Raw genomic sequence first — 22,839 nt, forward strand, 5'->3', positions numbered from 1 at the left:
GTTTTTCCAGCGTGTAGATGCCTGCAGTAGCCCTGCTCCTGTGCTCCCTGGTGACGTGCCTGGCAAAATGGGAAAAGCCATGTGTACAACCCACCTGATCCTTGCTCCCCTCGTTTTCCCTTGTAATTCAGAGGCACAGAGTGACACTTGATTCCAACGAGTCATCGTCAGCAAAACAGTTTGGGCATTTTTGCTAGAATCTCTGGAATTTGAAGCATTACAGACCCAACCAGGGGTTCCCATGAGCAGGTGCCATGGTCTAAAACATGTTAATCAGTGTAGGCTTGCAGAGGGTGATGAGCTACGTCAAAAGACAAATGTTTAATAATGAACTCAGAAAAGTTGTTCAAAGGACATGATGGAAAGTAAAACGGCTCATCTCTGCCCGTGTCTTTTGACGTTACCAATGTTCTCCTGAAAATCTGTTCAAGCGGCTCCTTTTCTAGCTCTCACTCCCTGATCAAACACATGGCTGCTCACCCCAGCCGCAGCTTGTGTTTGCTGAGGTTTGCCAGCGTTTGTTGTAAGGCTTATAGCGAAGGGGCGAGCTGGAGAGGACAGACAGGAGTGTCTCTGTGAAAGCAGAACAGTAAAGTCACAAGTTTGCATTGTTAGTTTTGACACGCAGGTTTTTAAAGGGTTTTCAGTGGTTCACTGAGTTTTTCTTTCCTGCCTCAGCCCCTGGCTATTCAGCGTAGCGTGCATTAGCAAAGCGAGATGATCCTGTCTGAGTGGTTAATTCTTTTGCCTCACTGGTAGATTTCTGCACTCATAAGGGAATTAAAATTATTTCAGTAATAAAAGACATACTGGTTTTTTTTCTGCACAATTAATTCCAATCATCTGAGGCTGACCTCTGCCTTTTACCTGTCTTGCCATAAGTTTCTTTACTTCTGCTGACAGCATTTTTCTGTCCAAGATGATTTTTTTTTTTCCTGCTCTCTGTTTGATGTGTGAGCATCGTCTGACACTCTCAAGAATTTTCTGGGATTTGTCACCTGCCTGTAGCTTATCTGCTGTGTGCCATAGGATAAGAGAGATGCCCTTCAAGCAGGGACCGCGGGGTGTTTTGGATGGGGGGGTTGAACCGTGCCCAAACACTGACAGCTTAGGCATCTGCAGCACTAATCCTGAACAGCAGTCATGACTGGGGTCCTCATCACAGGCTCTTTCTCTGTCCAATGTAACGGGATATAAACCACAAAACTCTCTATTACGGTGTTTTCTAACAGAAGTAACTTCCTATACAGTTATAGAGATGTAAAGGTACTTTATTGTCTGCATAGAAACTCATGCATTTTTGAACAAGAATGCTGAGGAAAAAATCTCACTCTGTCATGAGAGCTGTAAAGTGCTTTCCCACAATGCGTATACATGGTAAGCTACGGGAAAGAGCTGTCATACATCAAATTAGATAGCAATGTGGAAAAGTTATCATTCAATGTGGTTTCCACAGTGGTCTCTTTATTTTTACATGTTAAACAGTTCCTTTGGGCCCTTTCAATTCCCACTGGAGGCTTTGCTAGATCTTTTTCCTTATTCCAGACAAATACTCATCCCTCTCTTTTAATCCCCTGTAGCACAGAACAGTGGCTTTTGGAGGTGTCAATACTTTCCTGTGTCTTTAAGTGGCTCTCACAAATGCCACTTTGGCAGCTTCATTATTTGAGCTGGCTTTTCAGATTGATGTGTGATTTCTAAAAATTTTTTTTTTAGCCTTTTCTTTAACTGAAGAAAATGTGTCACTGATAGGCTGGAGGGAAGTACAATTTTCTTTCTAAATCAGAGAGGTATGCACGGTATAGGAAAAGCCACTGCCATCTACTGGGGTCCCTGTGCCAGGGGACCAGAAAAGCTCCCACTGCAGTTTCTGAATGCAGAAGCCTTGGAAAACATCTTGCTTGAGCTCCCAGATCCTGATGCGTTACCTTTATCAGTTTGGAAGGGACTCTCTCTGCCCATTAGATAAAGCACTTTTAAAGAGCTCTTTTTGGCCCCACACAACCCTCTCCACTGCCAGTGCTTCCATCCCACTCAGCAATACCATGCCCTTCTGCGCAGCCCTGGCCACGCTGGTCTGGTTGCAGTGATTTCTGCCTTCCTCTTCTGAGATACAGCACAGGAGCAGCCACTGTTCGCCCCTAAAAGCCTCATAGACTCATTTTCTTGTATGGAAGAAAGAAAAATATCATTTAATGGGAACTTAGAAAAAATGTTGCGGCTTTTTTTTTTTTTTTTGGTTGCGGCATAAACTCAATATAACACTCAACCATTTTTCATTACACTTTGAAGCATTCTGCCTTGAAGCTTTTGTCTCAAACTCTGCTTTTTTCTGTGGCTACGACACTAAGCAAAGCATCAGTGTAATCTTTAACTTGGTGTCAGTGCCCATTCCCAGAGAAGAGAGAAAGTTAAATGGCTTTGTAACATCTCTGATGAGATCTAAGCTCAATTTCTGAAATTTTAATAGAGAGAGGGTTGCCATTGTCTAAGCATCTTTGCATGTTTCATTAATATCTGGATGGAGCAAACATAATGAGAAACTCTACTGCTTTCTGTAAGCAAATAACAGATCAGAACTCATTCATGCTCTTATCTTTCTTATCCTGATCTTATTTTCCCCTCATTTTTGTAATAATCAGAGTAAGATGAACACCATCAAGATTCCATGGCATGCTGCCAATCTTTATTGCCTTGTACAAAATAAATTGTTCCAATGAACTGGGGTTTATGGCAAGTCCTTCTCAGTTTTCCTGTATTTGTATTTTCATTGTAGCTGTTCCCAGAGAGAGTGAAAAAACCAACAGATTATAATGTCTGATGAATCCTCTCAAATTCCAACCAGCAAAAGTCTTTGACCATCTCATTGCCAAGGACAACTGAATTTCTTTGTCTGAATCAATTCTCATAATGCAGTGAACGATTACAAGAGAAAGAGGAAGCCTGGCTGCTGCTTTGCCCCTTCATCTCAGAAGTCTGCACATCTACCAGTGTCATTTTTCCTTTCCACGACTTGCTACAATTGTTGTTGAATTCATCATATCTGAAAACCAGATTTACAAAGGGAATCAATTCTCTGCCTAGCTTCCTTCCATGTCATCTTTCTGTCCATGTGCCAGACAGATAATGAGCCCTAGCAGCATTAGCGCAAACAAACACTGGGCGTTAGGAAATGCCTCCCTGCAATACTGCTGTCATTGCCTTAACTTCAAACTTTAAATGCTCAGAAGAAGTAGGACTTGTGACTTATAGACTATCCTTTTTGAAAGCTTTCTTTTTTTTGAAACCAGCTTAAAAGAAAACATGTTCGACTGTTAATATTTCCAGGAAAAAAATTCTAAAGACAGGAGAAGTTAAAAGTACCTGTCCAATTTCTTCACTCTGATTTGTTCAGTAGAAGGGGTAAAGCCTTATTTTCTATTTTTTTTTTCTTTTTGAGAAATGCAGACCCCAAAGCCTAATTCATCAGAAGAAACACATTTTAAATAGCTGCTAATGTGCTGTTAAAGAAGGAAATGTGCTTTTCTACAGCAATCCTAATTACTGTGCAACTGTATTTCATTCTGCACTAGCAATGAACTGATCATTTAAACTCACAGTAACGGCTTTGTTATTATGCAGACATCTAGAAAAAGAGTCCATTATATTCCCAATTTGATCATCGTTTCATAGATAGTGAAGATGAAAGTGCAGTTAGAATTTTCTCTTTCTCAGTCCCGATAACATCACAGACTAGAGCTGCCATCCCCCCAGCAGGCTGCAGCTCAAAGGGCTGAAGCAGAGCAAGGGGCAGCTGCCAGAAATGGTCCATGTCCATGCTGCCAGGCAGGGGCAACAGCGGCCACGAAGCCCCCTAGCAGCCTCTGCTTTCCTCCTTTCTGTCTCTCTCTACTCCCTTCATCCTCACCCTCACCTCCAGAAAGTTCTGGGGTTTGAAACAGCAGAGGGTTTTACATTTCCCTCCTAAGAACCTTTATTCGGCCACAAAACTCACAAATGAACCACTCAGTTCTGCTAATGCAATCAGCAACGTTAGCAATGTATTTATTTTTCATCTTTTCTTTCAGTTATTTTGCCTTTTAATTATCTTGCAATGAAAGATGGTCATATTCTGAATTCAATCACCCTGAAGAACAATATGAAACAAAGAACTTTAATCTTTTATTATAAAACTCTTCTAGGGGATCCAGTGGTGCTGTAATTTTACCGTTAAGAAATTGCCCTTTTCTGTTGCCTACTGCTTGCCTTTTCTTTTGCCTCTGAACAACGAGCTGGAGAGGCTCAGTTACAGGGCACAGAACATGTACTTCCCCTACCACAGCACCACGACTTTTCCTTCGGCTTTTCCATTTCGCTTTTTGTCCAATCAGTAAAGAACAAGCTGTCATTTTTTGAGAGGTAATCTGAGATAAAGCATTTAAAATAGAAAAATGCCACCCAGAGCTCTGACAGTTTACAGGAGAAGGAGAACCGTGCCGAAGGGTTCGCTTTGGGTCCACATATAGTGAATAGAACAATATAATACTAGTGCTGTGTTGGGCAACTCTTTCAATGGCCTATGTCTTCAGCAAGTTATTGGAGGGGTTTTTCAGGGTGCTGTCAAAGAGCCTCTCTGTTTCTTTTCTGAATCGCAATGTAGACTGTTGTACCTCAAGAGGGAACTTGCCCACAGAAGCACTTTGTCAGCGCTGGCCACTGGTGGGTGTTGGGTTTTGGTCTAGATGGTCTTCTGTCTAACAAACCTTTTACCTAGAGGAGACAAGAAGCAGAAGTGAAACACGTTCTGCCAGTACCTGGGGATTTTGGGTGCCCAATTTGCAGTTTTTCCTTTGTGACACCATAAGCAGTGTTAGACAACAAAGATACGCCCTGTCTTGTGAATAATGGGCCATATATGATTTATTTAAAGAACAGTGTGCTCATGTTTATCTGAGGAGACCCTTACTGTTGACTTGAGGATGTACTAAACCCTTGAATGGGTGACATAGGGAGTGTGCTAATTGCCCAGGCACAAGATATGTTAATATTGTTAACTTGAAGATATACTAAATCCTTGAATGGGAGTGTGCTAGTTGTCCAGGCACGAGATATGTTAATGTTGTTAACCTGAAGATATACTAGGTCCTTGAATGGGAATGTGCTAATTGTCCAGGTGCAAGATATGTTAATGAGTTCCCAGAAAGTTAATGAATAGACATGAGCGACTTGTATAAAGAGGGGGCTGAAAGGTTCCCTTGGTGTGCATGACTTTGGTGGAGCGATCCCCCATGCACCCAGCGCTGCCGAATAAAGATAACCTCCGCTCACTCCAATATTGGTAACTGATTCTTTAAAACACTTGTTCCACTGACAAGTTCAGCAAGTTATTCACTAACATCTCATCCTCGTCAGGCAACGCTACTGATACTTCTGTTTCTGTTTCTTTTACAGTTTGTTGCTCACCCCAACTGCCAGCAGCAATTGCTCACCATGTGGTATGAAAACCTCTCAGGCTTACGGCAGCAATCTATAGCTGTGAAGTTCTTGGCTGTCTTTGGGGTCTCCATTGGCCTGCCCTTCCTTGCCATAGCCTACTGGATCGCTCCCTGCAGCAAGGTACAGGCTCATTCAGGTGATGGTTTTTATGGCTGTTTCTACCCAGGGCCTGGAATGAAGTCACGTATTTTTCTGTAAGGCTGTTGGGAAGCGATTCATGCTATCCTCTGAGGTTGCCCCAGAGGAGAACAAGCTTGAGGTGTTGCTTGATATACACAAACAGAGCTATCGGGTATGGTTTGAGGATCATCTTTATAGGTAAAACAGGTGGGGTGGTGGGGGAAGAGGGTGATGTAGGAGATAACAACATGGGAGCAGGGTGAAGAAAGAACAGAAGAACCACCAGAATGGGAAATAACTAAAGGAGAAGGTCTGTGTTCCCCTTTTAGTTAACCCTGAGGTTTAAACCCTCGTTCCTTTTATGTACTTTTTATTGCAGGTTCCCCCCTTCTTCAGGGCTTCTTTCTTCCCCTTCCTTCTTTCTGATCTTGTATTTTTAGTTAGTGGAGTGTTATTATGGCACATGTGCCTGACACTGGCATGCCCCAGGGGACTGCTTAGTGCTGCAGGGAAGACTAGACTAATCATACCCGAATGGTTTTGAGGGAAAAGATGATTAAACTTGGAAGTCTGTGGTACACCTACATACGGCTGTGCTATGTCTCACAGCATCAGGTGGAGCAGAAGAATTTTGCCAAGACCTGGAGGTCGAAGGACCAGAGCCAACAGTTAGCTTAGGTAAAAGCCTGAGTTGTCTGTGATGTGAAAACTGTAGTGAGGTTTCCACCCTGAAAGTGTCTGCTCAAACAAGTGGAGATAAATAGGTGTGCAGCTGAGTGACAAATCACTTTCTCACTACTCTTGCTGCAGAAGAAAGGGGTGGCAGGGGAAAGGATCATTTCACAATCAGCAATAGCCAGCAACATCATCCATTACAAGATAGAGGTCTTCAGCAGGAGGCTTATCAGAGGTACTTAAATTCTATAAAAATGACCCCTGGTAATGTATTCTGTCTCAAAAGCATCTTCTCCCATTTCCTTTCAAAGCCAATGAGGAATCCTTTGTGATTTTGTCAAGCCCAAGAAATTAAAGATCCATGGATGGGTATTAAGGAAAGACTATAATTTGAAAAGATTTCTGTTAGTGCAATCAGACCAATCTTTTGAAAACAGTCTTCCAGAACATCTGAGGTAATAAGACATGTCTAAACTAGGTCTCCTCCAAAATATCTCCAAGAAATGTACTTTCTCTTAAAGTAATTGAGAATGTAACTTCATTTTCTTGAGGTCTGTATCAACACACACCCCCACAGCTGGTGTGAACCGGGCAGACTCCGGAGCTTCACCCAGGGGAAGTGCGTGTGAAAGCTGGGCTGTGCTGCGGGTGGTTTCGGTTGGGTCATAGAGGGAATTTCATGTGTGGAACTACCGCATTAATTCTGTTATTTCAGACCTCAGACTGGCAGGGATTTATGAAGCTGTTTAATTTCCCTCACCTCTGTTGAACGCGCGGGGAGCTGGCACGCCAGCCAACGGCAGCATTTGCAGTGTACTCTCAGGATTACAGAGGTTGCATTCAAACATAGCGTTAGGTGGGGAGAACAATTAGACTAAAAGTAAGTGGAGAATTTAAATGAAAAGCATAAAATCTAAGGGGGAAAAACTGAGGGAAAAAAAAACCAGAAAAAATACAGCAGAAATAAAAAATTATTGAGGTTGTTACTTGGTTTTAACTTCTTAAGGTAGGTGTATTAAATTTTTTTAAAAAATAGAGGGAGGGGGACAACTTTTCATCAGCTGTGATTTCATTACACTAAACCTTTCGTGCATTCTCATTTTTCCACATCCTTTTCTTTTCACCTCACTTTAGGCTGTGAAAAACCACACGTAACCTCCTATCAGAAAGTCAAATGGGAAGTTCTTTCAGGCAGGAATTGTCTTTCAGTGCATGGGTTTGCGTTGATCAGAACAATGCAGTCTTGATTTTTGATTGGGGCCTGTGGTAGAAATATCTGAATAATGAATGCATTTTCCCCCCACAAATTGGTACCCCACCCAAAATCATCATTACTAGGTTGAAGGGTTGAGGGCCTCGTATCCTCACATAGAGTTATTGCAGACAGTTTCACTGGCAGCATTCCTGCTGGAAGGATGGTGGTGTTAACAGAAGCTCTGGGCAGCCCAGTTTTGTCCTGGTCAATTTTACAATTTTTTGTAAACTTAATTGGTTTTAAGTTATGGAAAGAATCTTGATGTTACACAACTGAGTAATGAAATCATTTTTCCATAGTATCAATCAGTTATTTGACTTAAATCAAGTCGGGCTGATGCATGGATGCCCAAACATCAGTCAGAGTCTCATTTCTGGACTAAGTGAGAAAAATGAAGGAAATATCTGTAATGTGGAATATTGTTTATAGGAGCTGTCCTGGCCAATACTGGTATATCACATTCTTAAGATGTATTGGTCACATTCTGCAGTTTCACATAGGATAATAGAGTAGTTCATAGCTCAAAATAATTCCTTCACCGGTGTATGTTAGCAAGGAATATGTTTTCAACCCTTTTTACCCTAACAGAAAATTTTCATTAATAAAGCTTAGGGGGTTGGAATATTCCATACCAGATACCACCCTCAAGAATTTGGTAAATGGTATTAACTGGAGTTCGTAACTGAAGCCTTAAGTCTTCTTTTGCATTCAGTTGCACAGATTGTCCCCATTAAAAACAGTTTTAGTGTCAGTCATTCATTCACCTCTGGATGCACAAGCTGTTGGCAAGACCTGTGGAGTGTAAGCCCGTCCTATCCTGAAAGATCTGTGCTGATGCATCTACCCCGTGGAGGCCATGACTCTGAGATGAACTGGGCTTGGTATGTTAGCATCCAAATTTGTTTCACTGGTGATCAAAAGAGAAGATAAGACACAGCACGAAAAAATTGCACAGTCTGCTACCCAAAAATATAACAAAGGGAGCAAGCAGGACTGTTTGGACTGTCTGCAGAACTTTAAGAACTATTTTCTTTCTTCTCTGGTCGGTTGAAGTGCATGTTCCAATATCACAACACTACAGACATCATGTATAAGTGGCTTTCATTGCCTGGGTTGTTCTTTGGCTTCCGTGTAGCCGTGCTGGGGATTTATGGACTGTAGCTCCCGCTGTGGCAGGCTCCGCATCACTTAAGCACTAGGACTTTAATGGCTCACTCTGCCTAAAGCTGCACCCCTACCTTTTTACTCTGGGTATTTTCCTCCCCAGTTAAGCTACATAAAATTACTACAATATTCTTCATGCTTCTGCTATGAGCATAGTACTGAAAATAGTAATGGCTTTTTTTTTTTTTTCCCTGATGTTTTATTTGTTCCTATCTCTTGGAGAAGAGATTAATTTGCATTTGGAAAATTTTGTTTCAAGATCACATTTTATGTATTTTTATTCTGACATGTCTGTACGCTTCATTATTTTCCTATAATACAGGTAAGATAGTTATGAAATGAGCTGTTCTCTTAAGAATGAACCTTTGTATTCTCACACTGCCAGTGTTTCTGTCTTAACAGTGACAGCCAGGCACTTCCCTGCAATCCTGATTTGATGAAAGGTGATATTTTGATTTTAAAAAGTAATTGAGAAATTGATACAACCCAGTAGTTACACACCTTGAGTTCAACCATATCATGTTGCTTGAAAAATATACCTTATTGTCATAAATCATTAGGCTGACTGGAGGAACTGATGTTTCTTTTTTTTTTTTTAATGATGTTTTCACTATTTTTTTACAGAATATTCTAGTCAACACTTGCACCTTCTGTAGCTCTTAGCTAAAAATCAGATTTCTGAGAAGATATGAAAAGCATCAGCTCAAGAAAAAAAAATGTTAGCTTTCTGCAGTAATAAAGGGGATAAAACGCTGATGTAACACTGACTAAATGCCAACTTTTGTTAAATCAATAGAGATCTAAGTGAAGCTATCCATAAAATTCACTTGGTTCTGTAACACACAGGATTATTTCTCTGATAACCAAGGCTGTGCTACTTTAATCTTAGGTCTCTCTTTTTAATGTTTCTATAGACAGCAGAAGTAGTCTTATTATTTGGAGAGAATTCATGGTTCAATAGACAGTGTGTTTTCTCTTTTGGTGGATTCAGGGTAGAAATGAGTTTTGTACAAGATGCACTTTCTTAAAACTTTGTTGGTCAGGCCCCATATGCCCATTAGTTGTTGTTCCACATTACTGTTGGAATTTGAGCTCTCTCAAATTCAAAGACAAGGCATATGAGGAAAACATCCAGGATTATTACTGTACAGGACATTGTTCAAACATATCCCATCACCCCATCAGGTCTGTACTGGAAATATAAACTCTGCTACAAAGCGTAAATCTACCCAACACCGGCCATAAAAAGCTGTTGAGAGCTAACACTGCACCAAGGTTTACAGCAGAGGAGTGAACCAGCATCACAAGCGTTGAGGCTGGTTTTAACACACTTAATTTACTCCTACATCTGCCATAATATTGCTAGGCAAGATTAAAGAAACTTGGGGTTTGATTCAGTGCAGTATCTACCCACTTAAACACATCCTTACTGACCTCAGAAAAAAGCAAGCATGTTCATAAGGGCTCAGGAATAGAGCAGATTTTTTTTTTATTGCCTTTATTGGAAAGTGTTTCTGGGATTTAAAACATGCAAATTTTCCAATAGGATTTACTGTTCTGTCAATTTCATAAAAGATTTAATTGACTTTTTAAAAATCCAAAGAAGAAAAAGAACTAAGAACCAGAATCATAAGGCTTCCTTTAAATTTCTGCTAGACCCGAAGAGCCCTGCTTTTAAAATATTTCCTGCTCTGCAATGGCCAGAGACCTGGGCTCCTTTGAACAAAGCTGCTTTTGGAGATAAGTAAGAAAACAAGGAAGCTCCTTTTTCACTCCTTTTTTCTATATTTCCTATGATTTTTTTTAATCAAGTCAGTAGATATTAAGAAAATTTGAAGAATTCCTTGTCATCAAGGGAAAAGAATCCATGAGTAATATATGGCAAAAAAAGTCCCATTTGTTTGGAGGGGGCTTTGGAAAGGCCACGTACAGGACAGCACATCCACTGCTGTCTGCTGTGCCCAGCATCACAGGCATCGGTCCTTGTGCTCCTACAAAGGCTTCTGTTCTGACATCTTTCTGGAGTAATGTCTTAGATCACAGAAAAGGAAAAATGAAAAGTGTTATTTAAACTGATTAACAAAGAAAGCCTTTCAAGAAGAATAGAACAAATATTAGCTCTAGCAAAGAGATCTGCTGCTCTGATTCTTGGCTTACTGTCTTGAAATAAATCCTTGTGACCTGGGGAGCGAATCTCCAGCTTTTGTAGGAATTATGTGAGAAGACTATCATACCAAAGCATATTAAAAGCATTACTAAAGAATCTTTAAACAGAAGGCTATTTCCTACAGATCGTTAATGAACCATGAATTCAGCATTAATAAAAGATGTTAAATATAACAGTGATGTAAGGCTGAGAAGTGAGCGCATCATTAGGATTTACACTGACACACGATACATTCATATAACATGTATACACACAAACATGTCTGATATAAATGTTCTGTCTCATTTCCTACTTACTATATGGTCAGGACAATTAGGTATGTGGGTATAAAGGAGCAATATAAGATACTACCATGCACAGAAAATTTTCCAAAGGGCATCATTCGAACTGCAATGCATAATGTCTAGTAATAGCAAAGAACAACTTGAACAAATCTAAACCCCATTTAGGTCATGATCTAGAATTTATTTCTGAATTCTTTTCACCTTGGGCAAATGGTTCAGACTTTTATAGGAACAAAAAGGGAGAAAAAAACCCTTATGTCTTGTGTATGTTTCATTGCAGCTGGGACGGACCCTCCGAAGTCCTTTCATGAAGTTTGTGGCACATGCAGTTTCTTTTACAATCTTCCTTGGACTGTTAGTAGTGAATGCTTCAGATCGGTTTGAAGGAGTAAAAAATCTCCCCAACGAGACCATCACGGATCATCCAAAACAAATATTTAGAGTCAAAACGACTCAGTTCTCATGGACAGAATTGCTGATCATGAAGTGGGTATTGGGTAAGCAAAACCGAAATGTCTGTAAATCCTCCAGGGAAATTCTACATGACTAGGAATAGCATGATAGACAGTGAGAAGACAAAGGGAAAACAAAACAAATAAACAAACAAAACCCCCCAGCAAACCACAATGAGGCTAAATCAGAGGTTGATGGTAATATTTTTTATTAAAATAGGGTCAAAGAAGACTTTAGCCTTGGTCACTGCTTTTGAAACTATTGAATGTTGCTTAGCAAATTTGCTGTTTCCTGATTTTCTATGGTGAATGCTATAGATGTTGTCTGTTTGCCTCTGTTGGTTTAATCATTACATTTTAAAGAAGGTAATACAGTCATTAAAACTTAGAGCAATGTCCTATAGTGAAACTGTATCTAAAGTGAGCAGAAAGAAGTGTGTCCACTGGGACGTGGGTGACCACCAGCCTGTTTTAATACCCTGCCATGAGATCTTGCTATAATTGACTGAACCTCAGTTCCTTCATCTGTTAAATGGGTATATTGTTATTCATTTTTTTTGTAAGGCACTCTCAGATCTAGTGATGGAAACTGCTAGGTAGGTACGAGTTGGATTTTAGGAAATTCATAATATGAAATTGTTACTGGTGAGAGGACAGCACAGCACTCAAATCTTTTAAAAGTTAGTCATACAGCAATTATAAACCAGGGATTCATGTGGATGAAGTCTTCAAACATAAAAGTATGTCACATGCACAGGTTAAACTTCCAGGGAGTTTGAGGCAAATTCCGATGTATTGCTTTTCCTGCCATAATTTATTCCTGGCAGGTCAGCTACCCTGAACTAATCCAAACAAGCTCAGAAGGATTTATTGGGAAATTGAATTTATCAACTCTGCAGAATCTTTGTCTACCTCTTCTGCATCTATTTTTAGCCACCACCATGATTTTGATTTTTTTCTTGCAGCTAATAATTCCACTGTTCCATAAGTACTGATGGCACGAACCCCCCCTGAAAAATAGGATAGAGCTGCTCTATCTGATGACTTCTTGGCCACCATTTCTTTGTTATCTGTCCCTGCAATAATCAAAATCCCATACAGGATATGAGGCTAGAAAATACTGAATAGATGCCAGACTGGATAGAGTAAGTCTGTAAGATATATTTTTAAAATTATATTAAAGCAGTTGGACCAGATGATTAGATTTTTAGACCAGGTATTCTTTTCTTATAGGCAGTAGGTATCTGTCTGCCTGGTGAGTTCCTGAGAGATGAAGCAGAAAACATTTCATTTAAAGCGAAGGTTTTCACTTTTCTGGGAGAAGAAAGGTGATTCATTGTACAGGCTTCTGAATATAATGAGATTTTCTAATGACTGCCTACATCAGCACTGACAATCTTCTCTGGCCATTTTACCTGTCTGCCTACATAAAGCTTTCAAATAACATTTCGGCGATCCTAAGGTGAAAGTTTGGTGCCCATGGCCTGCAGGCAGCTGGCACAGGGGCTTGTGCACTTGTTTGGCCCTGTATGTGACCCTGAACATTAAGGACTAAGGGTAGTGGACACCCCAGGCTTCTGGCACGAAAATCTTATAGGTATTCTAAATATGTATATATATATATATGTAAATAGAAATACAATTAAACAAAAGTAAATGCTGTAGCTAAATATCACAAGTAAAGTTGCTAAGACATATTTTTCCAAAGACACCAATGTAAGTAGACAGCAAATATGTATTAAAGTATGGTAAAATTAACTTTTGTGTACTAAATATACATATACAAATATATATAACTATACATCCTATTTGGCAACACCTGCAGTTGCTGTCTTCAGACTCAGCAGTCTGGGTGTGCCACCTACATTTCCATTCGTAGTAGAATGGGAAAGTGTAATTTTTTTTATTGTCAGCTTGTAAATCCCTTCCTTCTGTTTCTATTCTTTCTCTTTTCTCCTTCATACTGTGGCAGCAATGATGAATGCTGATGACACATTACTTGTTCCAACCATAGCAGACTATTTTTGAAAAATTAGTTTACAGGTCCCTGATCTTGGTTCTTTTTTGGGGAGAAAATTGGCTGTCTGAGTTATCTGGCTGTGAACCATAAAATTATGACGCATGTTCAGAATAGCATTATTCCAAGATAATGTGATACATTAGCATAGCATAGTGCGGCCATGAGCGAGCACAACCTGTGATAGCAGTCCCTGCAATTAATCTTGCTAGAGATATGAAAATTGATCCGTGTGCCTATATTTTAAAGGAAAAACACAAGTAGGAGAATTTCAAATGCAAAAAGGCACCATTGCCATCTCCTGCTCCCAACTATTTGTAATGCAGGCAAGTAATAGAGTAAACGGAGCAGAGGCAATGACTTTCAGCCAGGCAAGCACTTCATCCTACTCCAAAAATCCATATCAGAGACTTTACTTTCCATTAGCCTGCGCTGCTGAAATGGCTGTAGAGCATCCCTGGCTCAGCCAGGTAGTGTTAGTGGCCCACTTAACATCCTCGTAAACAGCCAGAGAGCGTTTTAGGCAGGAGTACACCTTTTTGGTCTCCTCTTTGCTATAAAGGAGCAGCCAAGGCCTGCAGATTATAAACCTGTTAGTGCACAGCAATACCACAATGCTCTGAGAGGGGAACTTGCCCCTTCATATACGGGGCACGGCAATTTCAGCTCTTGCATCTGTGGCTCATTGTATGCCCTGGCTACCTCTCCCACTGTGGCTGAGTCTTCCCATCTCTTGCCTTCAGGTGAGGAAGGCTGGGTCTTTCCTCCTGAGCAATACGGACAAAGCTGAGCACTGGAAGCAGGGAGGTTTCGTTTAGAGAGACAAAATCGCCACTGCAAAAGCAGCTGAGGTATCAGTTAAGCTCTGGGCAGACACAATCTGAGCACAACTCTCTCTCTTAATCCAACAGCCTGTGGCAGATCCAGGAAGGCTCAAAGGCAGCTCAGCCACATCAGCTGCTCGTGATTTATGTGCCAGGTCAGTGGATATAAAAACCTGACAAACTGTTCCTTTTTGTGCACAGGTGGTGAATGGCACTTCTTGCACACTTCCATTTTTCTTCCAGGCAGGCTATGCCTGTAGCTTGACTCTCCTTCCACTGCTGAAACCAGAAATGTCCATCAAGAGGACATTTCTGATTATCCCTACTGTGGGAAAACAGGCACAACTGACGTGCAGAAGCTGAAGCTGTTCGTATCCCACCTCTCCCTGCATCAAACTCAGGGAAACGGTCTCTCCCGGAGCCACTGGGGTGCTCAGAAACACCATGTCGAAGTGTGGTCATATTCTGACAAACCTGCTTTACCTAGCTGCCTTCCCTGATTTCTTACATCCCATGTTATGTCCCATCCCCTGAATTTTAGCTGCTTTTTAATCTTCTCAGTATTTTTACATCAGGAGAAGCTTTGAATTACTCCCTCACAATGTATATACAATTACCCAGGCAGTACTGACTGAATAATTACTGTAACTTTTCCACTTGCCCTGAACAGACATTTTTCCATATGTATGGATAAAAAATGATTGCCACACCACTGGCAAAAAGAATGATGTAAATTATAGGCCGATAGTATGGTAAGTTCATGGAGTGATTCTAATTTTAGTCAGTCTACTTAGGTTTAGACATTTCTTACTTCATTAATCTGTGACTTAGGTATATTAAGTGACCAAGATTAGAAATAAATTTGGATGGGTGAGTTAATATTTAAACCAGAAAAGACATTTCTGGGCGTCAGTGAGCAAGTGCTCTGGTGGGCAATGTTACCACCTGTGGGATATTTCCTGAAGTGCTTTAGTACCTTTATACGACATGCAGGTGTAATGTGTAGGGCTAATGCCTCCTAGCTATCACTTCGGGGATACTTTTTTTTTTTTTTTTTTTGAGCTCAAAATGTTTCTTCAATATTTCATCCTTGCTCTGGGACAGTTCCTAAGGCACCAATCCTTCCGCCTTCTTCTCTAGGTTATTTATCATTAAATCTTACTCATGGTAAGTGACAGCTTGGGAGGAAGTTCCTGCATTTACCCAGCCAAGCACATGCAGACTTGAAGAGCAGAGCTGGGAGGCTCCTCTCCTGCCCTCCCTCCGGCTCTTCTCAGCACGGAGCAGACCTCAGGCTCGCTCTCATGAGACATCTATATGGGGCAGAATATATCAGGGTACACCTCCAAGAACCTGCCTGCAGATTCCAGGGCGATGGGGGTCACAGGCTAGCAGTGCCCCGGCCACCGGTGGTATGGATAGCTTAGCAGTCCTTTGCCTCTCAGATGTTTCCCCATGCACAAGGACTGACAGCGGCATTTCTTCATCCTTCCACCCTCTGGCTAGATTCACACCTACTCATTTCCTTCCCTACGACGGCACCTCTTGGGACACCAGGTGCTGCCAGGAGACTCTGAAGTAGCCAAGCGAATGCATTTACATGCCACGCCACGAGAGCTTCCAGCAAAGCCGATGAAGAGGAGTTCACAGAAAGGACGAGGTTGCAGGAGGCCATATGGAAATTGGCAGGCGCTTCTCCTGCTTGATTAAACGTGAATTTTGCTGCTGCTATGGAAACAGGATTGGGTAGAGTGCAGGAAATACTTATCAGTGGGTTAAATATTGCAATATTTTAGCTATTCAGAAGCAAGATTTTGGCCCTGGCACCCTGCTGTGATTGAAAGTTGGGCAAGTTGGTGAAGTTGACCTGAACTTTTAGCTCCACTTTGCCCATTGAATTCACTTTGCCCAGTGGAATATGGATGCCAAAACATTTGAATGTTCTGGGTTTGGCATTCAGGTGTAGCTGTAAGTCTATTGTCAGAAAGATCCTAAATGCAGGCTAACCTTGGTGTATTCAAAGTGGCAGACCAGACTTTAATGTATGGAAATTCATTATTATTTAATACATAAAACTTTCTGAAAAGTACTGCAAGGACAGAACTTCTGTCTTATTTTTTCTCTATTCATACTGTATTTACTCCTGAATCAGATTTTCTCTTGCAAAGACATGTTTCCATTCTCAAAATGGACTCAGCCACTGTTCTAGGGAAGGAGAAAAACATGAGCAGAGCAAGCAGTACCATCTTCAGTGGCACAGTTTAGCAAGGAGAGATTTTGGGGACAAGAGAGGAAATCTACATTTTTTCCAAATAGATCAGCAGTAGGATTTTCTAGTGTTTTCAGCACTTCTGAACCGCTTTCTCTGACATCACCAGAAATCTACTTTACCATTGACTCGTACAGTGACATTTTGAAATTCTTACGACCTCACAGGCACGAAGAGATGTATCAAGCTTAAAGTTTTTAATAGTTTTTAAGAAAAGATGACACCAACCATACTTAGGAAATTCAGCTTAATGGAAGAGTTACTTGCTTCGGTCTTAGAAGCCACTGTTTTCCAGGAAACAGGTGTCTGAACACAAAAATCCCCTTCTGTGTCTGACAGTTAAACTGCTCTGTCCTTTCCACAGGCATGATATGGTCAGAGTGCAAGGAGATCTGGGAAGAGGGTCCACGGGAATATGTGGTGCATCTCTGGAACCTGCTGGACTTTGGGATGCTGTCCATCTTCGTGGCATCGTTCACTGCCAGGTTCATGGCTTTTCTCAAAGCGACTGAAGCACAACAGTACGTAGATCAGTACGTTCAAGACGATGACCTCAATAATGTCACCCTTCCCCCTGAAGTTGCTTACTTTACTTATGGTAAGATGCTTTTTGCTATCTAATGCTTCCTGTTCTTTTGGGCTAATTGTGGCAGTGCTGAAAAAGTGGCTTTCTTTTTGTGATATTTACGTAGATTTTTCTAAATAAACGAAATTATTCTTCTCAAATCTACCCATTCCAGCCATCTTCCTAAACAGAAAGGAATTGAGATCTGAGCCTCATTGAGTCTCTGATCTTGTGCTAAGGTTATATTCAGGTCAATCACATTCTGACAAAATAGCTTGAGCAAAAAATAAGCAGGAACTGGGAGTGAGTGGAATATAATTTAAATTAAAGATGAATGAACCTGCTTGGTTTTCTAAATGTGAGAGGAGGGAGATGTGTGAGCAAACATAGGATATGGAGTTGCATTTCTAACTGTTGGTGCACTCTTTTACATCCAACACCTGTATAATGGAAATACAGACACCAATTACATCTATAAACTGCTGCTCCTCCAAGAGAAAAACTTTATTTTTGGAGAGCCTATATCATCTGTAAGTGCTAACATTTGGAAATGCAAGCAAAGTATAGCCTAGACAAGGCTATTTTTGATGGCTGAAATGCTTTTTTCTCACAAATGAATAGAGCTTTGCTCCCCAGTATGGGGACTGAGTTCATTGCATGCCTCTGCAAGATTCAGATGTAGCCCTGAGCAAAACCCATGGTGATTTTTGCTCGCGGAGGGGTTGCAGGAACTATAGAGCTGGCCACAAAGGAGTGCCACTTGCTCCCTAGGGTTGCAGGGTAGTTATTCTAGCAATATGCTTGGGCTGGAGAGGAAGATCTGGGGCAGCAGACTTCATCCACTGTAGATGCACACCACACAGGACCAGTGCCCTGACCCCACACCAGGGTGTACAGCCACAGGCTTGCTGGCTGGTCCGTGAGCTGGTCACACAGGCTCAGCCTCTTGGCTGGGGTGTCCCCGCTAAAGGTAAGCATCCCCCTCCCTGCCCAGGCAAGCAAGAGGCCCCTGAGATGGTGCTGGTTTGCTGTTGACCCATTTAAAGTGAGTTCCTGATACAAAGGTGCAAAGGGTCCTGAACAGAAGAATGTCACAACCAGATCCTGCAAATTCCTCCATCTGCTGCTTTTCCTTTGGTTCAGATCGCTGCACATAATGCCTAAGTTTACTCCTCGGTCCGTAAAGATGTCACATGTTTTAGCTCTGAGTCACAATCTTTTCATCAAGAAGCTCAGTTGATGCAAGGACACTTATAAGCTATATTAATATAAATGTTCACATTTTCAGTAGATTAAATAAATGATGCATATCTGGTATCAACAAGAAGCTTTTTAAAGTAAGAATATTAGAGTGACTAGACCGCAAGAACCGGTTTTAATTTAAAGATAACATGAAAATGATATAATTGATGGTTATATCTGCTTTATCTGAACAAATTCTAACTTTCTTATCTAATGGTAGATAGAGATCTCTGTCTTCCTAATGCTTCCTTTCCAAATAGTGGCACTGTGCCATGTATCCAAATCTATAGCCAGACTCCACTGTGCCGTGGTTTCGGTTCTCCAGCTCAGGAGCTTCAGATGGAAAAGGCACAGCAGAGTAGTTGATGTTCAACTAGGAAACAGAAAATATCAAATTTGTTTAAAGCCACATGATATTTTTGCTGTGTGTCTTTGGTCAATCCCAGTGACTTGCTCATTTCTCATATTTGCCATGTGAAAAATACAACTAATTCTTCTCACCCGTATTTGTGCAGCATGCTGAGGACTTCAGTGACCAGTTGTTCCAAAACTTTTTACTTTAACTACTGGCCAAACCCAAGATTCAGTCTTGAAAAGGGGTCATTTATCATAACGGCTTCCATCTAACACTTTTTGTTACTAATACCTAGTGTACATGTATTGTTTTAGCCAGGAACAAGTGGCTTCCCTCGGATCCTCAGATCATTTCAGAAGGACTGTATGCCATAGCTGTGGTACTCAGCTTCTCCCGCATTGCTTACATTCTTCCAGCCAACGAAAGCTTCGGCCCCCTGCAGATCTCTTTGGGGAGGACTGTGAAGGATATCTTCAAGTTCATGGTCATCTTCATCATGGTGTTCCTGGCCTTCATGATCGGAATGTTCAACCTTTACTCTTACTACCTTGGTGCAAAATACAACCCTGCGTTTACAACGTGAGTACCTATGGGAAAGTGGCTGCTCTTGCAGGGCTCAGTCCATTCCGGGCCATTGCTGCTGTAGGGTCTGCTCTGATAGTTTCTACTCCAGCTGCGTGGGGAAGTCGCATCCAGATTTTTCCAGGGAAACTTGTGCCACAGCCTCCTGCCCTGGCAGCTAGCTCCAGGCCTGAGTGCAGGCTGACGTGTAATTCAGATATGGTTATTTCTGGAAATCAAAATAACAGGTCAGGAAAATGGCTTTTGAGATGTTTAGATTAATGAGTCAAGAGAAGCCGTGGAGAAGAGGTTAGACCCAGACTGTTGTTCTTAAAGCTGCAAGCCGAACTGGATATAAAATAAGGGAGGATTTTGCTTATCTGACACCTGGTTTAGGATACCACCTGAGGGCAGCTGTCGTTATTAGGCACAATCTGCAGAGCCAGCTGCTAGTCGTGATGCTCAAAAAATTAAACCAACCAGGATGCCTAGGCTGTGTTTTTTAAATCCTGACTGGGGACTTCCCAGCAGAGGCCATGTGAAAGCTGCACCAAGCATCGTGCCAGGTTACTGGCCATGCAGGGCAGTGGGTCGCTGGAGTCATGCTGGTGGGGTGGCTGCATAGCCCGGGGAGGTGGCCGTGCTGCATGTACTGCCTGCAGCCTGTCGGGGATGGGGGAAGAGAAAGAGGTTGGCAAACGCTTCTGGAATGAGGTTCAGCCTGAGGCTGCTTTTGAGAGGGAAAAGGCTACAGCCTTTTGGAGGTAGGACGAAAAGCAATCGATTCTCTGGGACCCTGGGAACCCAAGCCCCAGCCCCATGGGGGACAGCTGAGGCCCTGAAGGAGCTTTCAGGGGAAGGGACAGCCTGGTGCCCTGCTGTGCCAGAGAACATGTCCCATGCGTCCACAGGAAAGCCTCCTGCCTTGCACTGCAATGTGGCACTAACACAGCACCGTGGCAGTCAGCTTGGTGTCTCACAAAACAACAGTGACTTGCCTTAGGGACACAGTGGGGACTTTTCTTCCCACACACCCGTCTGTGAGGGAAGGGGAAAGCTTGGCACAATGTTTCCCCCTTGCTGTGATCTCACTTCCAGGCAATCACGCTGTGCTTGTGATGCCTGAGCCCACGGTGTTGACCAGCTGCAGAGCAGACAGCAGCTGGCATTTGATGTGCCATTTCTCTAACATATCACATGGTGAGCTGGGGGCTTCGCTTGTAGCTTTTCTAAGAGAAATTACCTTTCCGGCATCATTTCTCTCCTGCAAGTGGCTGTTTCCTTCCAAATGCCTAGGAGCCAGTTTTACCACACCACCCTCTTGTGCGACATGTATCTTGTAACATGATGTTTACTTTCTCTAATTGAGCCCAATATGCCTTCTAGACCTCTCCTGTAACCTCAAGATATATTTTAATGGAAGGATTTATGAGGCCAGATGCAATTACATTTATCTGTGCTTAGTAGTAAGGTAGAAGAAAATGGAGTATGTGGGATGTGACTTGCTTCTCATTTGAAGAGAAGGTGATGCCCTTGAAGCACAGGACTTAATGGGAAGTTGAGTCTATACCATCGTTGATTGCCTGGTGCCACAGTAACCCCCAGTTACCATATTCCCCAGGCACATTGCTAGAGAACAGTCTTTGACAGATTCCAGCCTCTGATGCAATGCCCAGTAACCCTCTCATTAGCACTCGTTACCTAAGTGGATCTTCCAGTTGTACTATCTTTTGATGGAAACAAGGAGCAAGCATTGACTAAAATGATGACTGCTCACTGGAGTTAAGATTGCCTAAATGCCTGAGGGATGTCTGAACTGGGAAAAGTCTTGTCAAAAGGCAGTGCTCTCCCTCCTTAACTTCAGCCTGGTGACTACTTATCCCGGAGAGATTTCATGTTATTATAAGCAAATTGTCCATGAGCATAAATTTTCCTTTTAAGAACTTGGAGGAGATTTAAAATAGACTTACTTTCTTCTGGTTATTTAAACACACAGGAGCGTCAAATGATGATCAGTGAAAATAAGGCCTTTCATCATATGAAACAAAGAGAATAGATTAACATTCATCCCAAAAATCCTTCTCAGGCACCTCATTCAACAAGCTAGAGACCCTGAGGTATGCAGTCTCAAACAATTTTAATAAGCTAATGACAGTTATATTGGCAGATGGGCAGCCACCAGCTCTAGCAATATTTCCTTCTCTATTTTTCATCAGCTGCCTGTGGGCCTAGCTGAAGGTGGTGGGCTCCTGCTGCTGTTAACTTCTGCATGAAAGAAGGAAGGTTTCAGTATTAGAGCTAAGGAACTCAGCTGTTCATTCACTGAAAATATACTGGGGCAAGGAAGAGTGATGCTTACTTGGGTGTCCTCAGAACTGTTCTGTGGCAGCAGAGACGTCACTGAATGCATTTCCTGGCAGGCATGTTTGTAAATTCTAATGAGAATGGGTGACGTTTTACAGAAAGCAAGTTTTAGACCCAGAAATGTGACTGTTCAGCTATGGGACATAGTTCTCAGACATCACTTGGCTAGTTATGATAGAAAAAGACACTGGATTTCACAGCTTCCCAGGACAGTATGTAGGCAGAAAAAAGTATGCAGGCACAGAAAAAAATAGTGTACATTTGTCCAGATAACACTTACAAGGAATTGCTTGCTTAGTTCTGATGTTAATCATCAGTGAGCGTTTGGTGTAACTTAGCTTTCACCTTCCCTTGCTATTGCACTTCTGAAATCATGTGCTCTGTTTTGCTTGTGTTGCCATCACCAAAGCAAGCACGTAGCATCCCAGTGGCCTCTGAACTGAGTTGTGCAAAGTTTCTGTCATTTCTTCCATTTTAATGTTCTGGATGCAAAGGAAATAAAGACGCAGTGGACTTGACTTCACACAGTTAAATACAGAGGCAGATTAACTAACAGTGGTATACTTTCAAAATTTTTTGAAGCTCTTCGATGCTGAACAGTAGACCATTTCCACAACAGTTGCAACCGACCCCAGCTATGTTTATCTGTTTATTGTGTGCTGTGTACAGAACACAGTTCTTGAAACAGCCTGTAATTAAAAACATGCTATGCAAACAAAATGAAAATGGAGGCAAGGCTGATGATTGTCTTCATCTTGCTTTCCGCATCACAAATCAGGCTGAAGGCTACAACGCAAGGTTTTCTGTCTCCCTCTTCCCAAAGGGAAATGTGACTCACTGCTCAGTGCCAATGATCTTTCAAGGCTTGAAGGCTTTTTTCTTCTCATTTTGCTTTGTCAAAATGTGATATTGTTGTAGATTATATTGACTGCGTTGCTTTTTTGGCATTGTTAAGTCTCAACGGATCAATTTAAGGAAATAAGTCTGAAAGGATGCTTTAAGCTTTCTTAAAGAGGAGGACACAAGACTGACGTAAAATCAGCCTTATGG

General features: G+C 41.8%; 1 protein-coding gene across 5 annotated transcripts in view; it reads left to right on the forward strand.

Moving 5' to 3' along the window:
• TRPC7 (transient receptor potential cation channel subfamily C member 7) overlaps positions 1-22,839 on the forward strand; it is a 73,150-nt gene that overhangs the window by 34,324 nt on the left and 15,987 nt on the right. For 3 of the 5 annotated variants that reach the window (XM_027794382.2, XM_055813101.1, XM_055813102.1), the window contains 4 exons: positions 5,431-5,595; positions 11,421-11,637; positions 17,067-17,300; positions 19,179-19,443. In XM_027794382.2, the coding sequence (XP_027650183.1) occupies positions 5,431-5,595; positions 11,421-11,637; positions 17,067-17,300; positions 19,179-19,443 (881 nt within the window). The remainder of the gene's footprint in view (positions 1-5,430; positions 5,596-11,420; positions 11,638-17,066; positions 17,301-19,178; positions 19,444-22,839) is intronic. The other 2 variants (XM_055813103.1, XM_055813104.1) reach the window with 1 other exon arrangement.

Source organism: Falco peregrinus, chromosome 8 (genome assembly GCF_023634155.1).
Source record: "Falco peregrinus isolate bFalPer1 chromosome 8, bFalPer1.pri, whole genome shotgun sequence".
NCBI classification, from domain to species: Eukaryota; Metazoa; Chordata; class Aves; order Falconiformes; family Falconidae; genus Falco; species Falco peregrinus.